Genomic DNA, 18,237 nt, shown 5'->3' with positions numbered 1-18,237 from the left:
CTCGAAAGATTGAAGACAATATATTTAATTAAGAATTAAAATCTTTATTTTACTACTTGAGCTTTTGAACCCATGCCTTCAAACAAATTGACTTAATTTTTAACATACAACTCGGAATCCAGGAGAAGTGTATTGATCCCAGTTGATTTTTGTATGCATAAAACTTAAACAATCAATAACACAAACCAGGTGGTGGTGGTCGCACAAGAGAGAGATAAAAGAAGAAGAAGAAGAAGAAGCAGGAGAGAGAGAGAGAGAGAGAGAGAGTTTTGTTAAAATATTATTTTATTATTATTTTACTTTATTTGTTTATTTTAAATACTTTAAAAGATTAAAAATTAAAGAGGGTGTACCATGAGTATTTTTTGTAGTTAAATAGGGTGTACTCAGTTAATTTTACATTTTAATTTAAACATCAGGGTGTACTTAGATTGTATGGTGTACTCAGTTAATTTTAGGGTTCGTTTAGCAACACTTTTTTTTTTGTCACGTCGCATTTTTTATCAAAGTAGTTTGACTCATTTTCCACTTTGGTCATTGCCATTTTGAGGTTGGCAATTTTAATCATGTACTTTAATTTCCTTTGCAATCAAGTCCAAATCGTAAACTCCATCCCATCCCTCCAAAATTAAAATGACGAGAATCAAAGTAAAAAATAAGTCAAATTATGGGGACCAAAATGTAATTTGGCCTTGTTTATTATTTTTTTCAAATTTTAAAGAAACATGACCAAATTGTTACATGCCATAAAAGAGTGTAAAATGTTGGATGTGGGCATGGATAACAAACTTTCAAGAAATGATTTTTATTATTTTTTATTATTTTACAAAGCGATATTCAAACTACTTTAATATACGAGAAGGAGGATTGAGGTGCAAGGAGGACACACACAGCCTTGGTCAACTAGCTTAATGCACATATGGCTTTACAAAATGTAATTTGATGGTTAGTAGTCCAAATAAAATTTTAAATCTGAGCCACTCTTTTAATCCGACGGCTCACAAGAGTATCCGCATCTTATCCTCACATATAACAGGGCAAGAGAGATGTGCTTAATCGAAAGAGGCTGCCTCACTCCAACGCTAAAGGCCAACCATTCGGAAGAGTACTGTTACAAAGAAGAGAATCTGGTTCAACCTGCATTTGACTAGATTGTTCCCCCGAGACGAATTGCACTTTCGCTTGATTAATAGGATAGGGGGGGCGCAAAAGAAACCGCATTTTCTTGATAGATTATATAACTAAGGCAGAGGGTAAGTATAGAGCAACTCTTCTATTACTCATTCAAAGATAGAAATTCATTAAAATAGAGATCTGAAAACCAAATATTTTTTAATAACACTTCCTTTTCTATCTTGAGAAAGAAATAAAACCTGATAAATACACAAGGCTACAATACCTTCTCTCACTTCTTTTTCTTCTTTTCCATTTTTGTTTTTCTCTTTATGCTATAGATAACTGTTTAGTTTTCCAATTTTTATTCTGGGGTCAGTCCGCTGTCATTGGTTGCGTCATGCAACACCTGAAACGGGCCTTGCGGACATTCGTCATGATGTCAGTCTCTGCATGCTCAAGCATCCTCACAACTTCAGTGAAGGGTGGCCTGACATCAGGGTTGGCATCCCAGCATCTCGTCATGATCTCGCCAAGAAGAGGTAAGCAGTCACTGGGAATGATAGGTCGGACACCCTTATTGACAACTGCAAATGCCGCCTGCACTGCTGTCATGTTCTGGAAGGGAAGCATTCCAGTTATAAGCTCCCAAAGAACAATCCCAAAGCTATAAACGTCAACTTTCTGAGTGTAAGGCCTATGCTGGATCATCTCCCTGCAGATAGCCATACGATAAAGCAATGCACACAAAGTAACGCACACCAAAAAAGTATAAGAGTTCAAGAAATAACCAATGAACACCAGATGCTAGTAACATCTCTCTAAAGTTGTCATCATCAAAGATCATTACTGATTTACATTTCGAAAACAGTAAAAAGAGACAGGCAATCCATATACTGTACACCAGGAATTTAACTGAAAAAATTTCCACTAGCAGTTCTCAAGAAAAAACAAAGTTCACAAAACAATTGATTTACAATTTAAAATCTTAATCAGCAATTTCAGTTTTTCTGGTTCTCATTTACCCATTTCTACATGTAATTCTGTTCATGAATCTATTTGATCACACCACTAACAAGCCTCTGGTTAATTCAACTACACCAAGCAATGTATTTGGGGCAGGTGCCAAACACGTAGCAACTAATTTAGAAAACAACAAATAAGAAACCCAAGAGAGAGCATCATTCTTCACGCAATAAAAGTGAAAGTTCCCAATTTCATTCAAATTATTAGATGAGATAATGCAGGTTTCTCAATCTCCATGTTCATTTGCAGGCATATGTCTTCCCCAGGGAAGAGTAAATGGTTATTATGCTAAAGAGCTATGAATAATCCCTATAGTTCACCAATTTCCAACACTTGATCTGATACTAAAAAGAGACTTTACAAGTGGTTATTGTTTCCAAGTTGTTTTCCTCTAACGAATATTTTGCATGCGGAGAAGCAAATGCCCCTAGTTAAATTTTTTAACAATTTTTAACTTCCAGTCACATGTACTTTAACTATAACTTTTATTATACCCAGTATCTCATTTAAGATCTAATTTTTGTTAAATTTTACATACAGTACATGCTGATCCTCATACAGATAAAATTGGCCACAGTTAAAATGATACACTTTTTTCAGGGCATATAAAGGCAAAAACTGAATGAACTAGGAAGTGATTCTAAACTAGTTTATTTAATACCTAATGCATATAGAGTTTGTTTTTAATCGGAGCATGCAATGACACAACCAAACAACAGACAACAATAACTTAGATGCCTGAAATTCAGTTTTCAGTTTAATTCGCATGGTAACTGATATTTTCATAGTCGCATCGTATACAGAAGAAAACAATTGATATCTAGCGCACATATATCCATGTAACTATTGTCTCCAGATACAATATACTTTCTGAAGAGCTAGTTGAAAATGTATTTCATGTCTGCTATTCAATATTCTGTTCAGTTCACACTATTGCATACAGATGCAGACACCACTTATTCAGGGCAAAGAGCATCCAGGATTGATACACCGCTTATTCAGGGTAAAGAGGATCCAGGATTGATACTAATTAAACCAACAATGAATGGCGATCAGCACCTTATCTAAGCACCTAATAATGAAGATCTAGACTTTGATAATGCTCATTTAAAAATGTATGAATAAAAGGTTTAAATTAGAAAGGTTTAACTATTATGATATTTCAATTTCTTATTAGGGTTTTTTTTTAGTCATTACGGGATTGCCACATCAACAATCCGGACTGTAAACATGGTTTCAGAATTTAACATGATGACTTGAGAAGTATTGAATCGAGTTTACTCCATTTTGTCTTTCTTTCTTCTCTTTCTTTGACATCTATTTTATCTATGCCTTTCAGTTGTTTCCTAATCTCTCCCTGTTTAGCATCAAGTGGAACAGAACCCAACATCAAATGCACGTCACCTCGAGATCAGTCCATTCCAGATATCAATGTTGCTGCTGAAACAACCACACATGCATCACATGCGTCCCTGTCTCACAGTAAGTTTTTGCTTTTCCTTTAGCATTTGTTCTATGCTTTTTCTTTGATTTATTCAAACTAGCATATAAGATATAATGCTTACAGATTTTATTATTAAGGTTTAATTATTATTATGTTTCAATTTATTATGATAGAGTTTCTCAAATGTCATATTCATTTGAGAATTATCGAATTGAGTTTTCCTACTTGGCCTCTTCTCAAATGACTATCCTTCTCTCCATTCTCTCTCAGTTTCACTCCCTGTCATGCCATCAGGCCCAGCACTAAGAAAACATAAATTTGTCAAATTCAAGAAATCAGTAAGTAAATTTACGAAATCTAGTCAACACAATGAAAGACATTAAAGATCAACAACTGCAACTCACATTTGAAACACGAAAATAAATAGTCACAAAAGTTCCAAGGATGAACCGCTTATATATTAAAAAGAAAAAAGAAGAATTTACACCAGCGCCAGAAGGATAAAAAACTCTAAGAGATATCCCTTAAGAACACAGGAGCATCACTAACAGAGACAGAAACAGATAGTCAATGTCTCTCATTTCAATCATTTGGGCAAGTAATTTCCAATATAAGTAAATTTGGGAACTTGTCAGACATGGGCACACATGAATCTCAACCAAATGCAAGCCAAAATGAAATGTTTGTCCCCCAAGAAGAGGCAACTCAAGGTTGAAAACTTTTTTAAAACCATTACAAATCAAAATGATCCCTCCTACATGTGCGACTCTGCTTGTCTCTCGTATCAGGGAACGTAAAAGTTTAGTAATAAAAAGAAAGCGGATAATAAGACAAATAATGTGGGATTTTGTGAGGAAACTTAAATAGGGAGCTGAAGTAATTAAAGTACGGAAATGGGGTTTTTTTTTTAAAGTATGTCAAAAGAAGATTAACCTCACAATATAAGAGTTTGTAATGTATAAGAGGGATGGAGACGGTTTCGGTAAAGACAAGTTTCTAGACACCAAATGAGTCCCTCATTATTACAGTCCAGATGAACCAACACATGTAATGCAGATTAAACCAACATGATAATAGATGACAACATGAAGCAAAGCATCTACTTTTTTAAAAATGCTTTTCTTCCTTTTATATGGAAAATCTATTCATGCACCCAATGAGATTTGAGCCCAAGACATCATACTCATGATGTAAGGAAACATCATTTAACCCAAAGATCATTAAATCTAACTCTATCTTATAATAAAATATAAGTTAAAAAATAAGAAAAGGGGAAATGATAGCGTAAAAGGATAAGAAATCATAGATAAATAGTAAAAAAAAGTCTTACGGAGCCATCCAACGGTATGTCCCAGTCTCTGGTGTCATGCCTTCTGTCTGCACCTCAATGCGGGCAACCCCAAAATCAGCAATTTTTATTGATTTGTCTGAAAAAATCAACAGGTTGTCAGATTTTAAGTCGCGATGAATCAGCCCAAGAGCATGAACATATGCCATCCCCCTCGCAACATCCAAAGCTTGCTTGACTGCTAATTTCAACGGAACTGATCGGCTCTGCCGCTTCATCAAGAACTGCCTAACTGAACCGCCCTTAGCATACTCTGTTACAATACACCAAACCATTGGTTTACGGCAGCCACCAATAAAACGAACTATGTTTGGATGTTTCAATGCAGCCAGCATCTTGACTTCCTGTTGAAACTGCTGCTCCATGACCTGGGCCTTTTCTGGGTCATTTTCTGGCCGCTCCAGAATTTTAATAGCAACATCCTCACCATTGTAAGTACCTCTATATAGCTTCCCAAAAGCACCTTGTGCAAAAGCTTCACCCATGTTTAGCTTTGTTAAGTCAATTGTCCACTCTTCATAATTCTCAAGCCCCTGTGTCAAGGAATGGCTGTCCATTAGGGCTCGAGCAAGCTGATCATCGCTCAGAGCATGTGTGACTCTTCCTCGGCGGTTAACACTGGTTTGGACAGAGTAGTTGTCATTTGCACGTCGCCGTAACCCTTGGTGGTTCAAGATGCGAGTATGGGAATCGTTAGTATTTGAAGCAACGCTGCTGTTATCTATAGACATGGCAACAGAGCCTCCATCATTGCTCGTTTGCATACTGTCAATAGACATGTTGGTACCCTCACCCTCACCCTCATGGAGTTTGTGGTAAAAGCCTTGCGACAAATCATAATAGTTGTTGTCATGGTTGTTTAGACCTATAATTCCAGGGAATTTGGCACCACCCTCCAACATTTCCTTCTACCCAAGCAAAACTTTCAAAGTTGCCCTACTTCTTCAGCATCAGAATTTCAAATTTCAAAGTACTCGACTCCCCCCTTTTTTTTTCAAGCCCCTGAAATCAAAATGGAACCACAAGTTTTCTTCAGCATCTAGTTTTCTAAGATTGGATCATGCAACGAGCAAATACCAGCAGTGGTGGTTTTTTTTTCTTTTAGAAATAAAAATACAGATTTATGGTTACAAGAATATTAAGAACCGAATCTTTACCACATATGGAAACTGTAGAAGACAAGACTGTTTAGGAGTTGCATTAAGGCTGAATTCCGATGTTTAAGTGAGCCGAAAACGGCAAATTTAGGTAGGTTGATTCTTGCCAAATAATCTCAATCAAGAAGGGCAATTAAGCACATATTTATGGAAAATTTCAAATTATTAATTAATATATAGAAGCAATCATAACAATTTTCCGAAAAATAGTATAGCCTAAAACCAATTATAGGAAATGAAAGAAGGAAAGAAATTGGACAAAATCGAGAGCTAATTCTCGTAGTAGGAAATCAAGGAGAATACAAGTTGAAAAAATTGGAATTTGAATCTGATCCCCGGAAACACAAAGCTGAAGCTAAATTCCGAATAGCACAAACCACAGATGGAAAACCCACTAATTTGATAATTCCACCGATTATCTAAGACAAAGCGTACCTCAAGTCCGATTGAAGAGAGATCGAACAGCGCAGAGGAAGGAAGGAAGGAAGGAAGCAAAGACCTCTTGTTTCTTCTCAGTCTTGTTACAGTCTTGTTCTATCTCTCACTTTCCTTTTTCTATTTTCTAATAATATTTGATGATGTTATTGACATTTTATTGCACCAGGGACGGAGGGAAGTCTTGGGTGTTATCTATCGTATCCTACCCACTCTCTCACTGTTATTCTTATTCCATATGTACATGTATTTACACTATTTTATTTCATTTATAAAATAAATTAAAAAAACTGCAACGCGCTTTTTCATTCAATTAATTAAATCTCTTTCATATTAATTAGACCAGCCAAGCCAGCGCTTTGTCTGGAATGTGCTGCTTTATTTTTTGTTTTTTATTTTGTTTTTAAAAAGAAGTGTTTTTTTTTTGTTTTTTGTCAAACACTAGAGATATTGCATTTATAAATTACGCCATAAGCGCAGTACAAATACAAAAAAACAAATGCCACCGAAGGGCTACACCAAACACATAGGGATCTAATCATAGCAATAAACTTATATGATACACCTCCACTTAAAGCCACACAGACCAACTTAATGTCACACCTGGCAACAGATAATCAGACTTAATCGCCTCAAATATGTAATAACTAAGTACATCACTCATAATGCAACTTACAAACCCAAATTCTCCCAAAGAGAAACCACAACCACGCATCAAACTCAACAAAATTAATGTACTTATTGGACCAAAACATAAACTGAAAACCAACAACAGCCAACCCAGCTCATAACTATGGCTTGAAAGAAGGTAAACCTGAAAAGTTGAGTGGTGGTATTATCGTTCGAAAACCAAAACCTATTTTTCTCAATTTTCATTATTCTTAAGTTGTCTCGACTTCTTCAATTATTAGATTAAATTACTCTAATCTAATATTTACTAACGAAAGATGGCGGTTTTCTAGCGTTACATGCTGATTTACATGCAGTCATGCAATTACACCTAAAGCTTGTCATATCAGTTGTCTTTTGCATGGAAGATTGCACTTCTCATTCTTTTTTTTTTTATTCATTCACGTTTAAAATGCAAATCCATTGCAATAAAAGTATGTAATTGACCTTAGGTTTCTCGTAAAAATAAGTTGATAAAAATTATATGAAGAAAACGTAAAACCCTAGGAGGAAACTTGTGTGTAACATTCTTCTTCTTTTTTTGTCTGAAACCACGAGGTAGTCCTGGATGGGACCCAACTATGGGTGACACCTTTAAGCCTTAACCACAATCCAGACTAATCCCCGCTCACACCGGGTCGGCCCATAAGGGGTAAAGTCCTGGCCAAAGTTGTGACTCCATACGAGAGCAGGGATCGAACCCCTGACATCTCTTAAGGAATGAGAGTGCCGAACCACTCACACCAACCACCTTGGTTTGTAACATTCTTTTTCACTAGTCACATAATGAGAAAAAAGAAAAAGAAAAAAAAAGAGTAATATATTACTCGTCATTTAAAACTTGTGTATAACATTCTTTTTCTCTCTGTCAGACATGCATGAAGGTTTTTTTTTTCCAGACATTCCAATAAATGCCATGGCATCCACGGCAACCCTTTTAATGGTATTTTTTCTTAAATTATAATAAATAATAAAAATTAGGAGCTGATTTTCTCACGCATCTTTTGTCTACTTACACTACCTTGTATGTTATAGTAAAAGGTATTTAAAAAAACAAAAGGGAATATAAGTGGACAAAAGGAGAGTGGAAAAATAGCACCCTAAAAATTATAGACTTAAATGTTAAAATGGTCCCTATGTTTTATCTCATAGGCCAATTTAGTCCCTGTGTTATCAATTTGGCCAATTTGGTCATTGTGTTTGTATATGTTAGTCAATGTGGTCTATTTCCTTAAAAATATTAAATTGGCCGATAAGGTAAAACACAAAGACCATTTCGACATTGAACCTTGCTCACCGATTGAGTTGCTTCATTTTACTCCATGCAAATCTATTGTCTTGTTAATTATTTTTGGGTGTTTTTTTTTGTTTTATATATTTTTTTCCCCGAGTGAAGGAGGGAAACTCACACACATAGGTACCATAGGGGCTTCTTTTTTTTTTTTTTTTTTTGTTGGCTTGATAGACTTTTCATTAAAAAAAAATTACTAATAGATTAGACTAGGAACTTTTAGAATGTAGAACTTTCAGCACCCTCAATTTCATTCCATTAAAGAATTACTGGGTCACGAAAAACACACAATCCCATTAATAATCCCAGAAAAACACACTCCCATTAATAATCCCAGCTGAAGCGATAAGTTAAGACAAAACTTTCTTCATGGTAAAAATAATTCAAGGCAATTCAAGTTTCAAATATGCAAATTGCTGACAACTTGACTGTTTACCTTCCAAATTTCAAACACATGAACTGCAACTATGCCATGGTCAATTGCTCTTTACCTTCACTAGGTTATCCTACATGAAATGGAATGGTCTAGGTAACGTGGTTCCTCATGAATCCGAAGCCTTGGAATTCACACAACGGTTAGTGAAAAGAAAATGATAAGTGCAACCAGGCTTAGAGGCTTTTGGAGGCACCCGAATCTCCTTTCTGCACCGCCATAATATGGTTCGATCATTATCTCAAATCTGCAAGATCCAACTGATGGGTTTGTTTTGGTGATCATTGAAAGGTTTGGAAACTTGCAAGCTACATCAAGTTGATTGTTCCTCTGGTAGTAACTATTAACCGCATACGAAATGTTTCCTCGAGCATCCAAGCTGCCACAAGATGTTCCGTAACCAAGGCTGGTGCAATCGGCAAGTCCACAAGCATAACTCACACTCAGTGCTACTTGTGGGTCATCAAGGTTCGCTGATGGCTTCATCACACACCACTTGCGCTCCAAATAGTGCACACCTTTTGCTGGAACTAAGGACCCTGAATTTGTGCTGCCAAGGTTAAGCTGGTATTTTGCTATCCCATCAAAAGTAAATATTCCCCAGTGTCGTTCAAAATTTCCTGGATCAATGCTTTTAGCATCCTCGTCAATCAAACTGAATAGATAAGCATCAATTGGACCAGGTCTCATTGGGGTTCCTCTGCCACCCAATGTGTGGGACATGAAACCTTGGTTGAACCTCTGAGCATAAACTATGTTAGCATTCTGGTCTCCATCTGTTGGCCATCCAATCTCTCCAACTATGATTGGTAAGTTTCCAAAGCCATTCTTTTGCAGGGCCCACACAAGAGTATCATAATTTGCATCAAACATATTGTAGTAGGTTAAACTACCATCTGTAATAGGTGATGCATTGCCATCAAAGAAAGCATAATCAACAGGGAAGTTGGAGTCAATGTAAAGGCTTATAAAGGGGTAAATGTTCACGGTGAAGGGGGCACCATTGTCACTCAAGAACTTGACAATTTGAAGCATTAGCCCATGGATATCAGTTCGGAAGTCACCACCTGATGGAAGCCCATTTGAACTTGCATAGACATCAGCATTGAGGGGTACAGTCACCTTTACTTGGTTGCTAAGGCCAGCTTTTATCAGGGCAGACTGGACATTCTGCAGAGCAGGGAAGGTTGTTCTGAGGAAGCTGCCATTGTATGTTTCCAAGAAAGGTTCATTTCCAACTGCAACATACCTAGGATGAACACATGCAAAGATGTCAAGACTATGCAAAGCTTGCAATAAGTAGAAGAATAAAAGGTTCCTCTGCACATTATACAGCATAGTTAAGCATTGCACATGAAATTAATCAAGGAACATCATCAAAACAAATAAGTTCCTGGTTGTCCTTATGGAATTGCCAGAGAGGATATTTAATAATTTCATGACTCTATTCACTTAGCAAAAACCTCAATAAGTATGTGATGCATTGATATGTGAAAGAATCAGAATACACAAATAAAATCCAAATAAGTTCATGGTCATCCTTGCAGAATTGTTGGAGAAGGCTACTTATAATAGTAAAACATTAGGTTATCTTCATAAAACAAGCACATTATGGAGTATAATGCAATTCAAAGAAGATGCCAAGCCATGACTCATATCATACCATATATTAAGTGAGATAATTATCTTTAAGTTGCACCGAAGCTTTTTAAGATAAAACCCCACCATTGAATGCTTACAAGGTGGTCAAGTAGGAGAGTGCAGAAAATGTAAGTCCCCAAGAAGTCGTATTAGAGAATGGTTTGGCTGGAACGAATAGAAAACTTATAGTGTTGTCTTCCCTTTTACGATAAAACTCATACGCTAAAGCTTACAAGGTGGTTAAGTTGGGGATACTATCAGTACAAGATGGGGACCAAAAGATGTGGCCCCAGCCAATGTGCATAAGACTCTGACATCAAGTTGGGGATAATATGTTTGATTTTACTATATAATTAGTCATTATTGTACAGTCTCATTTAAACTTAAAACATTAAAGAATGAATAAAACATATGATGAGGAGAAGTAGTTAATTAAGAACAATGCATTGTCAATACAACCAATACCCAATACGAATCATCGTCAACAATGAAAATTATGCACAACTGAAATGCTCCACTCAGTTGTGAACAATTAATTTTCATAAGATATAAGCACCCGCAAAATAGCTAAAGGTAATCTTAGTTCTATATAGTACCAAACCAAAACCCAATACAAAATCTTCACCAAGAAGGAAAATTATACATAACTGAAATGCTTGCACCAATTTGGGAACAATTAATTTTCATGATATAAATATGCACAAGATAGCAAAAATTAACGTAGTGACAGTAGGGGCTAGGAGGGTATTTCTCAGTCTCCCTAGAAGGCTAAATCCCAAAGATAGCATGACTTTTTCTCTCATACCAGTTTGGTTCTTGTCAACGTGAAAGGATTAGAATTTGGGAACAGTGATGGTGGAATAATGTTCCTTTCTTGCTTTGGTTTTTGTACGAATTTTAGAATTTGATGCTCTGTATTCATCTCATTCGAGGTATACAAGGTTGTTACATGAAAGCATAAAAACCAAGTGAAATAAGAATTACAAAGTTGTAGCTCAGATCATATACATTTATCCTGTGAGCTCTAGCTTAAGTGGCATTGAGATGGATGGGAAAGTGGCAGGTCCTGGGTTCAGATCTTATTCTTTGTATATAAAACATATATATATATATATATATATATATATATACACACACATTAAGAGGGGCATGATGCATTTCCTGCTCGAGAAACAGGGCAATGATAAATTCTGAAAGTGTACAAGCAAGCATCAAGTAAACTTTGTAGAGTGTAGAAGAAATGAATGGGGGTGGGGAGGAAGGTTTACCTGATCTTGACATTACTGGAGGAGTGTGCTGAGACATTCTTGGAAACCCATTTCTCAGCAGCCTTAACGCTGGTGGCCAGAGATGCAAGCATATCATTAGGAATACCAACCATGACCTCAACCCCAGACTTGCCCAGGGTTCTCAATGTGTCATAATCCGCATCAAAAAGCTTAACCTTTCGAATCCCATTTTCTCTCAGCAGCCTAACTACAGTGTCTGGGGGAAGAGGGTGGGATGCCTGTGTGCCCCAGTTTGCACCAATGCCACTCACTGTGCACATCATTGAAACCAAACAAACTACCTTGATACCCACTGAAAACCACCTCATTTTCTCCTTCAAATAATTCAAAATTCAAACACACAAGTTGGCCAGGTTGAAGGTAAAGACAGCTAGTCTTGATGCAATGTGACGCAGGCAGAGTTAGCAGCAGCAAAGCAAATAAATGGCAAAAAAACGCAAAAGCAGAGAAGGTTGCTAAGTGAGTGGAGCACCCCAAGTCCCAAGTGAAGTGATGCAAGAAAATGAAATTAAGGTGATGAGGAGCGGATCTAGGAAGGAAGAGAAGCTAGAGTGTCTCCACATACATCAAAACAGAAAAAGGAATCGTACCCATGCCATGATTGAGCTGGAGTCTGGAGCTGATGATACACCTCAACAGATGACAGACGGCGTGATGAGTGAGAAAACAGCAACAGGAAGGAACAGCTCAAAGAAGAGCCTAACTAAAACTGCAGCACTACTAACTAATACACAGATTCTTGAAGGAAATATGAAATTATATATTCGGGTGTTTAACTAATTAGAGGAAAACCCAGATTTGAATGAAGTAGTAGCTACCGCTACTAGCTAGCTAGTGCAAGTTTACAATACAAATCCATAGAGAAAAGGCAAAATGGAAAAGGAGAAGATTTACTTTAGAGTAAGTAATTAAAAGGACTTGAACAAATTTAAGATTCTCCTCTCTTCTGCCGCTGTGGAGTAAGATTAATAGAAAGAAGGATAAGCTCGCTCAAGAATCTCTCTTCCAAAAAGGACCTCTACTTCCTAGAGAGAGAGAAGAGAGAGAGAGAGAGGAAAGTGAAAAGTTAGTAAAGGAAAGCTGCAAAAGATATCATATACAGATAGATACAGACGCAACGCAAGCACAGCAAACAATGTGCACGCACTTGCGTTGTGTTCTGTCTTGTTATTATAGAGAGAGGCAAACGCTTGTAGCATCTTTTGCGGTACACTGTACGCACTTGTGAAGTGGCAATTGTTATTTGCGGGCCATCAGGCAGTTCCTTTAACGGCGATATCACGTCGTTATGTGTATGCTGCTTCAGCTAACGTTTCTTAAACAGCCGTTGGTCGGTCAGCATTTGAATTCTGATCAGTCCTGCCTGACACTCGCGACTACAACTTACCATTCACGCATTCAATCTTTTCCGTCCTTTTCGTTCTTATTGGGCAACTCTATGTGTGCACCCAAGGAGTAACCAGTCGTCCACAACATTTATCTCATTTTCAAAAGGTTCAAGTCCCTTGAAATATTGGTCAATTCCTACTAAACTCCCTTAAAGTTGCAGTGATTCACTTTGCCTCCTTGACCGATATTTTGTGTCCTACTTTGCCCCTCACCGTCAAGTCTGTTAAAAATTATTACGTGGCACTAATGGGACCCACTATTTTGCTAAACTAAGTGCCATGTGTGAGGAAAAAAAATTAAAAATTAAAAATTGTCTTTTGACAAACTTAATTTAACTATTAAAAATAAAAATATTACTTTAAAACCAAAAAATACCCAATTCCCCTTCTCCAACCCCATTATCCCTTCCCAGCATCACTCGCTCTATATGTATCTCCCATCTCTCTTTCTTCTCCTCTGTCTTTCTCCATATATGGGAAGGGAAGCTATAAAACCCCAAACCCTAGAAATCACCCATCACCTACAACGTCACTACCACCTTAGATTCCTAACTGAAAATTTTCCTTTGTTGTTTCCCCTTTGCTTCTGCGTCCTAACGTTTCATGCCCTCACTTTCTCCCTCGATTTCTCTATTTAATCTCCATAACTATCGCCCTCTCTCATATTCGTATCTCATCGGTATAACCATGTCCTTCGCAGGCTTCATATGAAAACCAAACCCAGAAACCCAAAATTTTTTCTTTTTCAATTTACCTTGTTTTTACTTCTTCACTTTTAGTTTTTTTTTCTTCATCTTCATTTTACTTCAAACGTTCACTTTTTTGCTTGATGGCACAAAATATAATACGTGTGTAAAAATACAACTTATAGGAAGAAACTATGAAGAAGATTATGACTGATGAGCCAGTAAGTTGATGCATAGTCGAATTGTAATTCACATAAAAAGTTGGATTCAAAATTTTATTCAAAATGAGTCTCGAGTTTGTTAAGCGAGTCGGCCAAGACAATGTCTCCTTGTTCAAAATTTTATTCAATTTCTTGGAGGTCGTCTTGGATTGGGTCCTTTCTTAATTGGATTTCGGATTTAAGGGTTTTCAGGCGTTTGTTTGGGGAAGAAAAAGACGACATGTCTGTGTCACCCGCCATTGGCACATTCCAGAAGCAGATTCAAGAAAATGATATGCTCTGTATATTGATTTTTCAGAATGAATTACAATTGAGTGTCAACAGTGTCATATATCTCTATAACCGAGACTTAACAACCTAACTAATTACAGCTAATACTAACTAACAACACGTGAGCACACACGTGACTGCTTAACTGAATACAAACTAACTAACTAATATTTTTATCATTCGCCCTCAAACCCAACTCTGGATCCTGCTCTGGATTTCCAAGTCGCATACTAATACAGTGACTTAAGAAAATAGGACTATGCAGTCCTTTAGTAAACACATCTGCAATTTGCTCTTGAGTAGGAACATATTGAAGCACCAGATCATTCCTTTGAACCCTTTCACGAACAAAGTGAAAATCTGTATCCAAGTGTTTGATTCGTGAATGATAAACAGGATTACTACTAAGTGCCAAAGCAGATAGATTGTCACAAAAGATGGTAGGAGGTTGAGGTAAGCACACTTTCAAGTCTAGCAAAACCTGTCGAATCCAAGCCAAATCTGCAGCTGTATTAGCCAATGCCCTATACTCGGCCTCTGTTGAACTTCTGGATACAGACCCTTGCTTCTTAGACTGCCACGAGATAGGATTATGTCCAAGCAAAACCACAAAACCTGTAGTTGATCTCCTAGTATTTATGTCCCCTGCCCAGTCAGCATCACTATAAGCTTGTAATTGCCAAGGACCATGAGTAAATTGAATCCCATAATTCATAGTACCTTGAATGTATCTCAAAATTCTTTTGACCAGGTTGAAATGTATCTCAGTGGGAGCAGTCATATACTGACACACAGTATTGACAGCATAGGATAAGTCAGGTCTTGTGAAAGTTAAGTATTGCAAGGCACCAACAATACTTCTATAAAATGTAGGATCCTGCAGTTGTTCTCCTTCAGACATTAAAACTTGATTATGTGGTTTGCAAGGAGTAGAACAAGCCCTACAATTACTCAGACCAGCCTTTTTCAACAGATCTTTAGCATACTTGTGCTGATTTACAAAAATGTCACTTGTAGACTTGTAAGACATCTGAAGGCCAAGGAAATAGGTAAGTCGACCCATGTCCTTCATCTCAAACACAGCTCCTAAATCATCAATCACTGTCTGCACTAACTGTGCATTGGAACCTGTCAAGATGATATCATCAACATATAATAATAAAATGACAATAACAGTGCCTTCATGCTTGACAAATAAGCTGGGATCAGAATGAGATGATTTGAACCCTATAGCTGGCAAATATCCTGTAAATTTGGCATTCCATGCCCGTGGAGCTTGCTTAAGTCCATACAGAGACTTATTCAACTTACACACAAACTCAGGATGCTTGGCGTCTTCAAAACCTTGAGGTTGCCTCATAAAAACTTCTTCTTCAAGCTCCCCATGTAAGAACGCGTTCTTAACATCCAATTGTCTCAAAGACCACTTGTGCATAGCCGCGAGACTGAGAATTAATCTCATTGTTGTATGCCTTACAACAGGACTGAATGTTTCACTGAAGTCTAAGCCTGGTTCTTGACTAAACCCTTGAGCTACCAGTCGAGCCTTATACCTTGCAACAGAACCATTTTCATGTCTCTTGATTTTGTAAATCCATTTGCTACCAACTATGTTTTTCTGTTGAGGACAAGGGACCAAAGACCAAGTACCTTGCATCTGCAATGCATCAATCTCTTCTTGCATTGCTTGAAGCCAAGCAGGAGACTGAGATGCTACTTTATAAGAAAAGGGTTCAGTCTCTTCATGAATAACAGGTAAGCTTGTATAATAACAATGATAATCAATAAAAGCCTTTTGTTGACTAAGACCACTCTTAGCCTTAGTCTGCATAGGATGAACATTAGTAGATTGAGAAGTAGATGACAAACTAGATGCAGAAGAATTATCATCACTAGAAGAGGCAATAGGCAGAATAGCTTGTAATTGCTGATCAGTTAGAATATTAGAAACTACATATGTACCAATATCATGCTGCATGGAATCAATTGGACCAATATCCTGAGGCATTGAAGTCTCTTGAGACACGGAACTATGAGAATCACTAGAGACTAAAGAGGGCACAAAAATCACTAGTGGAGCTGTAGTAGATGAAGACATAGACGACGGCATGGAACTAGATTCTGTAAAACCTTGAGAAGGATGGCAGGTCTCATCATGGACTACATGTCTAGATATCACAAATTTTCCAGTATGAAGATTGTAACATATAACTCATTTATATCCTTGAGCATATCCAAGAAAAACACAAGGAGCAGTCCTAGGTTCAAGTTTATGTACATTGTAAGGTCTCAAATAAGGATATACTGCAGTCCCAAACATCTTAATATGTGTAATATCAGGAACACTACCATAAAGTCGATAATAAGGAGACTGAGAAGACAAGCTCTTACTAGGCATTCGATTTATTAAATAGGCAGCATGAGCAGTGGCATGAAACCAAAATGAACTAGAAAGATGTGCATCAGTTAAAAGGGTGATAGCAGTTTCAATCAAGTGCCTATTCTTTCTCTCAGCCAATCCATTTTGCTGAGGAGTATATGGACAAGAAAACTAATGTTCAATGCCCTTAGAAGCCAAAAAAATCAGTAAAAACCTTACTAACAAACTCTCCACCTCCATCACTTTGAAAACACTTGATATTGGCATTAAATCGATTACCAAGCAAGGCATAAAATTTGAGAAACATAGGGAATAGTTCTGATTTATGATAGAGTGGATATAACCACATATAACCAGTACACTCATCAACAAAGATTACATAGAATCTATAGCCATCCATAGACTTCACCCTAGACGGCCCCCACACATCGCTATGTATTTTATGAAAAGGGATAGAGACTCTTACATGAGTAGTAGGAAAAGGAAGTTTGTGCATTTTCCCATGAAGACAAGCAGGACAAACAAAAGACTGACAATCATCACTGTATGAGATGTTGTAATCCTTGAGCATAAGTTGCACCACTTCATTAGTTGGATGCCCCAACCGTTAATGCCATAGAGAAGACTTAACCCGCTGACCAAGAAAAGCTACGGATGAACTTGAACCAGATTTTGAATGCTTTGACTTCTGCAAAGACGACCTCACAGAATTAGGGATGAGATATAGACCGTGACTACTCTTGCCTTGGAAGAGGATTTGCTTGGTGAACTTGTCCTGTATATAAAATCCAGACACATCAAATACAACATTACAGTTGTTATCTTGGCATAATTGGTACACAGATAATAAATTGGCCTTGAGTTGAGGCACATGAAAGACAGAGGGAAGACGTAAAGAAGAATCAGCACAATGAAGTTTAGCATTGCCTATATGACTTATATGCAAACCTTCCCCATTGCCCACCGTAACATTCTCAGCAGAATCACAAGCAGTCACATTAGTCAGCTGATCCAAATTAGACACCATATGATGTGTAGCACCACTGTCTGTGATCCACACTTGATCTGGATTATAGGTTGTCTAAGTAGTCATAGCAGTCAAGGAGGGAGGAGGACGCTGACCTTGAAAGGCATAGTTAGACCGATGGAAACAGTCTAACGCTCCATGACCCTTTTTACCACAAATCTGACACTCAAGCACAGAAGCAGAGGCAGCATTGGATGGAGAAGAATTGCGAAAATAGCAATTAGCAGCTGTATGGCCACGCTTACTGCAGATTTGACACTCTGGAATAGCATATTTATTTGATGAAAAACCACCACGAAAACCATTTGAGGAGGAACCAGTTCTGCCATAGGCACCCTTACCACGACCATAATTGCCATTGAAATTAGAACGAGAACCAGAGAAGTTCGAAGGAGCACTCCCAATATAGCCAATTGGTC

The 18,237-nt window shown here is 37.4% G+C and overlaps 2 protein-coding genes across 2 annotated transcripts; both read right to left on the bottom strand.

The window, feature by feature from the left end:
- Positions 1–1,260: 1,260 nt before the first annotated feature.
- LOC110756502 (serine/threonine-protein kinase STY13) lies at positions 1,261–6,686 on the bottom strand. Its single transcript, XM_021957941.2, has 3 exons — positions 6,524–6,686; positions 4,914–5,933; positions 1,261–1,828 (listed from the first exon to the last, which is right to left on the bottom strand). The coding sequence occupies exons 2-3, from the start codon at positions 5,831–5,833 to the stop codon at positions 1,489–1,491; spliced, it is 1,260 nt and encodes a 419-aa protein (XP_021813633.1). The 5' UTR covers positions 5,834–5,933; positions 6,524–6,686; the 3' UTR covers positions 1,261–1,488.
- Positions 6,687–8,783: 2,097 nt separating this feature from the next.
- On the bottom strand, positions 8,784–12,992 carry LOC110756504 (O-Glycosyl hydrolases family 17 protein). The gene is made up of 2 exons (XM_021957944.2): positions 11,826–12,992; positions 8,784–10,165 (listed from the first exon to the last, which is right to left on the bottom strand). Exons 1-2 carry the CDS (start codon positions 12,152–12,154, stop codon positions 9,049–9,051), a joined length of 1,446 nt encoding a protein of 481 aa, XP_021813636.1. The 5' UTR covers positions 12,155–12,992; the 3' UTR covers positions 8,784–9,048.
- Positions 12,993–18,237: the final 5,245 nt, after the last annotated feature.

This window comes from Prunus avium, chromosome 1 (genome assembly GCF_965620075.1).
Source record: "Prunus avium chromosome 1, drPruAviu1.hap1.1, whole genome shotgun sequence".
In the NCBI taxonomy this organism is placed as follows: Eukaryota; Viridiplantae; Streptophyta; class Magnoliopsida; order Rosales; family Rosaceae; genus Prunus; species Prunus avium.
Note: the sequence above shows the minus strand (reverse complement) of the source record. Positions and strands in the feature narration are given on the sequence as shown.